The sequence below is a fragment of the Heterodontus francisci genome, chromosome 9 (assembly GCF_036365525.1).
Source record: "Heterodontus francisci isolate sHetFra1 chromosome 9, sHetFra1.hap1, whole genome shotgun sequence".
Taxonomy (NCBI): domain Eukaryota; kingdom Metazoa; phylum Chordata; class Chondrichthyes; order Heterodontiformes; family Heterodontidae; genus Heterodontus; species Heterodontus francisci.
In genome coordinates this window covers 111,067,765-111,075,307 of record NC_090379.1, presented here as the reverse complement: position 1 = coordinate 111,075,307, position 7,543 = coordinate 111,067,765, and the positions used below count along the sequence as shown (strand labels likewise).

Here is a 7,543-nt window from a genome sequence, read left to right as displayed (position 1 = left end):
CATTTTAAAGTGTCTCCTGTGTTTTTGGCGTGGGTCTTCCTGTGATATGCTGGGATGTATAACACAATTAAGCACTGTCTTCCTACATCACAGTTATCTTTAACGTATTTCTTTAATCCGAGATAAAAACTTGGAGTCGACACGTGGGGCTGAAACTGGTAGAAATCCGCATCCGGGACTGGAAGAAATCTGCTTGGAGTTCGGAGAGTGCGCTTTTGAAATCAGACACAATGAGCAGCAGCGCGGATAACCGTGTGCCCTTGGAGTTGGAAGAGAAGGACTATGAATTTAGTGGACACCCTATAAAGATCACGATGTTTAAAGGAGCTTCTTTAGGCGTCTCTTCTTATGTCTGGGGACCTGTAAGTCCAGTGCCGGTTACAAATACTTTGTTTGGGGTTAAAAGTAAACTCCCAGCCTATTGCAAAGTCTTTGCAGTTTTGGCTACACTCGCGTGGATTAGAAGCTGGTTTAGATGAGTGCGTATTTCTGGAGTCAGCTGATTCCGAGGGAGAATAGTAGCAGCCTCTTAATGGAGAGTGATATCCCACCCACTTGACTTGGCAACGTGGATCTCCTGAGTACTGCATACTATTACAATAGTCTGGGATTTCTAAACTGGCTCCCTTTTCAACTGTTATACCAGACTCATCGCAACTGAGCTATAAGAAAAAACTTAAATCCGCAGCGCCTTTCATGACCAGAACGCTTTACAATCAATGAAGACTTTTGAACTGTAGTGACTGTTGTAATGTCGAAAAAAGGGTACTCCTCTGCACTGTCGGCCAAGGGTATGTGCTCAAGTCCTTGGAGTGGAACTTGAACCCACAGTATTCTGACTCAGAGGCAAGAGTGCTGTCACTGAGCTACATCCGGCACCTTGTGATCTAAGCGTACATATCTTAGACTTTACAGCTCCCAGTTAGCGCGTGTCTTTTTGCAGTCGCGCTGTGCATTACATTTCTGAAAGATATTTCCATCTCCGATCAACATTACGGCGGACGTGTTACAGACTGCACCTGACATTTGTTGGCATAATTACTATTTGCTGGCAAATGAAGTAATATCAGCAGAGTTTAGGACACACAACACACTATCGAAAGAAAAAGCTTGCATTTTTGTAGCGCCTACCAGGGTCAAAGGACACAGCAAAGCGCTCTTCAAATGGTTACGTACCGTTGAAGCTTTGACGCTGTTGTCATGTAGGGAAACACAGCAAGTGCCACAAATAACAATGAGATAAAAGATCAGATAGTGTTAGAGGCCATGGCCGAGGAATAAATGTTGGCCAGAAGAACTCCGTTCCTCTTCCTTAAATGGCGCCATGTAACTATCGACATCCGCCTGCGAGGGTAGATGTTTAAAGTCTCAACCGAAACGAGACATCCGATTCGGCGCCCTCACTGGTGTGTTGGGGCTGCCTGAATTAGATTCTCAAGTAATAAAAACAAGAAATGCTGGAAATACTCAGCAGGTCTGGCAGCATCTGTGGAGAGAGAAGCAGAGTTAACGTTTCAGGTCAGTGATCCTTCTTCAGAACTGGCAAATATTAGTAAAAGGTTATAAGCAAATAAAGTGGGGGTGGGGCAAGAGATAACAAAGGAGAATGCATAGAAAGGACAAGGTCACAATAGCTGACCAGAAGGTCTTGGAGCAAAGATATGTTAATGGTGTGTTGTAAGAGAAAGCATTAGTACAGAAAGGGTGTTAACGGACTGAAAATTGAACAGCCGCAAGTACAAACATGAAAAAAACAGTGGGTAAGCAAACTGAACAAACTAAGATGAAATAAAATAAAATAAATGCAAAAAAAAAAGGAAAAAGAAAAAAATAACTAAAAAAAGGAAAATGGGGGGCCCGTCATGCTGTCAAGATTCTCAAGTCCCCCAGTGGTGATTGAATCACAAGTCTTCCGACTCACAGACCAGAGGGTTCCACCATTGCCCCAAAGCTGCCACTTTTGCCACCAAGTATATAACGCCCATTACAGCGGCTGCCTGCATGACTACTTTCTTCGGTAGAAAGTAACCTTTTGACGCAAATACACGACACGCTGTCAACAAACTGTCTTTGAGTTTGGTTAGATGTCACGTGAAACATGTGCTGTTGATGGCCGTGTTCCACTTCTCCAGTACTTTTCAATTCACATTCAAAGTCTGCAGCTATTCCTCAGAACTGTAATGGAATAACACTGCAGACTACCTCTTAAATTCTGATATCTACCCTCACTGTTCTCAGTGTACCCACCTGCTTATTTACAAATAGCTAAGGGGACGCATGGTAATAGTGGGATTGGAACAGTTTGCTTCTATTATATTTATTTCCTTTCCTTGATCCTCCTTAGACTCCCTTCCCCCTAAAATCCAGAATTTGGGAAGTGGACCTGCCTGCAGGATTCTGAAGACTGCTCTAACCTTCCCACACGAAAGTGCCTGAGTAGCCTTTTAACAACTTCCCCACCAACCACCCTTTCCTCCATCTTCCAACACTGCCCTCAAGCTTTGTGCACCTTGCAAATAAATATCTTCATATGAGTGTGTCTTTTTCAGGGGCTTGTCCTCTGTCGGTACTTCGAGACTGCGAAGATGGATTTTACTGGGAAGAAGGTGCTTGAACTGGGGTCTGGCACCGGAATTGTGGGGATTTTGGCGGTGCTGCTGGGTAAGTTAATTTTGCAGTTGATATTCATAGTATTATCCCTCTATTTACTAATTAAAATACATATCCTTATTTTATGTTTCATGGTGCTTATTGCAATAGGTAGTCTTCACAATGCCTATTCATGTATTTACTTTTTGTAGTGCTTAATATTCTCGGTATTATTCATAGTACTTAGCCCTTGAGTTACTATATTAATCTATAGATAAAATTACAGACCTTACCCCGATAGTTGCTACTAATCACTCATATCCCGATAGTTAGCATTAGGAGTGGTTACTCCGATAGTAATTATTTGAAGTGCATGACGCTATAATAACTATTGGTAGTTTTTAGTCCGGTTGTTTTGCCTCTTTAATTACTTCGACAGTGCATACTTTGGAATATAAAAACTGGAGTAGGTCATTCAGCCCCTCGAGTCGATTCCTCTGTTCAGTTCGATCACAGCTGACCGATATTATAAGTTCATTTATTCACATTAGTTGCATACCTCTATCTAATAAAAAAACTAGTAATCCCAGTCTTGAAATTTTCCAGTAACCCCCAGCCCTTCCCAGCCCTTCCCAGCCTAAACAGTATTTTGGGGAGTTAGTTCCAGATTTCTATTTCCCTTTGTGTGGAGAAATGCTTCCTGACATCACCTCTGAACGACATGACTCTCAGTTTAATGTTATGCCCCCTACTTCTGGACTCCCCCAAGAGAATAATTTCTCTCTATATCCCTATCAAATTCTTTAATCATAAACACCTCAAGTGGGTAACCCCCTTATTCTTCTGTAATCAGCTGAATACAGTCCTAGTCTATGCAACTTGTCCTCATAATGTAACCCCTTTAGCCTTGGTATTAGTCGTTACGTATACACTGATGCTTATTATTCATCGTGTATATCCCTCTAATTACTATTCCATTGGATACTGTGTCATTACTTTTCATGATGGTTGTCACTAAAATTAATATTCTTCGTGCTCTTATTTACTATTCGTAGTGTTCATTACTATAATTACTGTTCATAGTACTAACCCAATTGTGTTCAATAGCAATCAGTGCTCACCTTTATAATTACAATTCATAGAACTTTCCCATAAAATAGTATTCCTGGTACTACCCCTATAATTATTAACAGTTCCTACCTCTATTTAGTATTACTGTAATTGAAATCTTCTTACCACACTTCACTCAGGCATTTAAAACATAATTAAAGTGAGTGTTTCTAAATCAAAATGCCTTGTCACCGAATACATTGCTTAAAATACCCCATCAGCAACTCCAGACAGCTTTGAGAGTTCATCCACTACTAACTCGCCCATATGAACAAGGAAAACTAACGTCAGCCGGGGTGGTAGGGATGTTACCATTGGTGTGGTGAAACGGGCATTATAATTGACCTCAATGCCCTAATACCCTTGAGCTAAGAAGGGGAAATTCGACGAGGGTTTCTGCCTTGATACTATCCGGTGTCCTCTGCTCCATACGGGAGATGGCAACCAACACCCAGATGAAGAATGGTCACTTCGGGCAGGTGACAGAGCATATTTGGTCCTCCCAAGGCCCCCATCCCAAAAGAGCGTCAATGTTTTCAGGAGAGGTAATTTTTTTTAAGGAAACCTCTTGTCTTGTGGGACCTATGTGGAACTCAGTGAAGCTCCACATCCAGCAGTAACACCATAGGAATGAAACCGATCAGCGTTGAGATTGGCCGGATTCAAGAAACTCGTGTTGCCACTTTAACAAGGGAAATGATGCATTAACACGATTATAGAATGAACCCGGTGGGATTCAATAAAAGACTGTTAAGATGTAATTACTAAACGTACGTGAATGTTAGACCTAGGCAGCAGGGAAACCTGTCCAAGCCTATGTGCCAATAGGATGGAACTAGAAGTTGATGTTCCTCCATGAGATGTAACTAAGCTTCACGATTTGCTGCACTTTACCCTCACCCACTGGACATCACCCAAGTTAAATATTGTCATGCCAAACCTACCTAACCTTCTGGTCTCAGATTCCGAATATTCATCAGTTAACATTATCAGTCACATCACACCTGTTTCAGCTGAACAAAATAAGTGACAGCCATTTGCTGGTTCATTCCTCAGGGTCTTGCCTTGACCAATCAGAATCAAGATGCCTGGTTTAAATTTCAAACAAATCTTGACAGTTAACTGTCCGTCACTGTAAACTGGTGCATTCTCCATACCTCTACCAATCAGAGTTTGCTTGCCAATCAATCAGCACTCTCTTCTCATGAAATATATGTTGTTGTTTTCCTTTACATTGGTTATTCTTGCGGATTGTCCTGATGAGTGCAAGATGAACAGCTTCAACAACATGTCTCTATTTTCAGCAATACTCAAGTTCTGTATGACTAAATGACTATTCATCAGTTACTTCAATGATCTTTAAGGATTTTCCCCACAACACTCAATGGTACTTAATATGCTTTCTGTAAAAAAGTTACATTAGGAACAAATGGTAACGGGAATGAAAGTGCAGGTTCTGAATCTTTTCCTGTCCATTATATTCCAGTTGCTTTGACAAGGATTGGGATAGGCAAGACTAAGGTATTAAAGGGTTTTTTAAAAGTTGGGCATTTGCTTTTTTTAAAAGCACCAAACAAAGTTTCTCCTTTCTGGGCTGGATTTTACTGAGTCTATGACATTGGGCACCATGGCGGAGAGGCCGGAAAATGGTTCCAGCAAAGGCCTGCCATGAAGGCCGTGCCGGGAGGGCATGGCCCGATTCTCCTGCAGTGGCGAGACTCCATTGCATCTCCTTTAAATCAAGGATATGAATAAATTTTAATAGACTTACCAGCAATCTTCCAGGCCCATGACCAGCATGCCCACGCCTTCAATTCCCAGTCTGGGTTAAGATTTTTATGAGGGGGTAGGAATGGTGTCAAATAAGCATCCTCAGTGTAGGGGATGGTGGGAAGGGCTGAACTTTCATTTGTGTTAAGTATGGGGCCAGGGGCCGGGGTGGTGGTCGTGGATGGTGTGTGGCAGGTCAGAATTCACAGGTAAGTGTTTTTTTTGGGGAGGAGGAGGGCAAATACTTAATGTCATTTTTAGTGGGGGTGGGAAAGGGGCGTTACAATTTTATTTGTTCAATTTTTGGGGAGATACCCCTTTAAAATTTAAATATGCTGGCAGGGCTGGCTGCTCTTTAAAAATGGCACCAGCGCCTGCGCACAGGCAGCTGACACCGTTGCCGGCGTTGGACAGCCCATCCTCTCCATGTGATTGGGGCAGGAGGCCGCCCTGGTTATTTAAACGAGTCACTGCGTCGGCTCTTAAAATCCAGCCCCACGTGCTCTTCTGCTTCTGCCTGGCTCAAGAGCACCCTTAATGGATTGCCCAGATAGTTCCCCTTCCTTTACAGATTTCTACTTTCCTTCCTCTTCCTGTGGCCAGACTGTGGCTGGGATTTTACAGAGCTCACAACGTCAGGCTCCATGGCAGGGGTGGGGTGGGGTGGCTGGAAGGTCGTTCTGGCAGCGGCCCGCCACGGAGCCCGATGCCGGGAGTGCCGGGCCCCACCTTCTTGGTGGTGGCGAGTCTCCATGGTGGCCCCCCCTCCCCTCAATGGAGGGCGACGGGATCTGTGTTAAAAAAAATTCAAATTACCACACTGCCTTCATTTGACTTAAATTGACTCCAATCTTACCATCGAGTTGCTATCTTCTGAGTGGCAGCCAGGGGGGAGTTTAGGATTTTTAGTGTGGGGTGGGGGGAGATGTCACCTCTGCACTTTGCTCAGTTTGGTGGGGGAAAGTCAAGTGTGGAACGTAAATATTTTGGGAGGGAGAAGGCAAATAATAAACTTTATTTTGTTGGGGAGTTGCCCTTTTAAAATGGCGCCAGAGCTTGAGCAGAGACATTGCCGGCGACGGAGAACCCGCCCTTTCACGTGATTGTGGGGGCGGCCCGACCGGGTCAATAGCATGGGGCGCCGCGTTTTTCGCCCGCCGACGGCCCCGGCGGCGGGTGCATAAAATCAATCCCCCCCTCCCACCACTGCATGTGCAACTCGTGCTGCGCGGAACTCATAGGATAATCGTGTTTTTTTAAAATTTCTGCCAGGTGGAGATGTCACCATGACGGACAGACCGTACGTTTTGAAGCAAATTCAATACAACGTACTTGCTAACATTCCAGTCACCTCTCGAACCCGTACACAAATCAGTGCGCTGTCTTGGGGTACCGATCAGAATAACTTTCCAGCCGACTTTGATGTCATTCTGGGATCGGACATTGTGTACAGCCCATCGCAATTTCCAGGTCTTATACAGACACTGCTGCATTTCTGCAAGGATAAAACGATAATTTACCTGTCTTCTGATGTGAAGTATAGAGAGGGGTCCGCCAAATTCCACGATGAAATGGTGCCAGAGCAGTTTAATAGCGAGATCATTCATACAACCGGGAGCAGCCATATTTTCAAAGTGACCAAAAAAGTTCCAGGCGATGAGCACTAGCTTCTGATGCAGGGGCGGGAAGAGACGCCGCTCTATTTTTCACTTACCATCACGCGTTACCAGTGCAAACTTTTAGAGTACAACACAGTACAATTCAATTGTGCATCAGATGTTGGGAATATCCGAACATCTCTGGTCTGGTGTAAATTCATGCCAACTGTAAATGTTAATTACTTTGTACTGGAATCAATAAAACGGTGATAAAGCTTCAACTTGTTCCTGTACCTGAATGGAACTGCTGCTGCAGAATAAATAACAACTTCTTTGCTTTAGTTTTTCCAAAACCATGTGACTTCAAATAGTATCCCAATGTAACAAACATGAATAAACATATTCATAATAATAAATTAAGTTTTTCAGCTTACAACTTGATATCACATTGTGTGGCTCGTTTTTACATGTTCTTA

The 7,543-nt window shown here is 43.4% G+C and overlaps 1 protein-coding gene across 1 annotated transcript; it reads left to right on the top strand.

Moving 5' to 3' along the window:
• Positions 1 to 230: 230 nt before the first annotated feature.
• On the top strand, positions 231 to 7,136 carry LOC137373397 (EEF1A lysine methyltransferase 3-like). Its single transcript, XM_068038214.1, has 3 exons — positions 231 to 362; positions 2,550 to 2,661; positions 6,742 to 7,136. The coding sequence occupies exons 1-3, from the start codon at positions 231 to 233 to the stop codon at positions 7,134 to 7,136; spliced, it is 639 nt and encodes a 212-aa protein (XP_067894315.1).
• Positions 7,137 to 7,543: the final 407 nt, after the last annotated feature.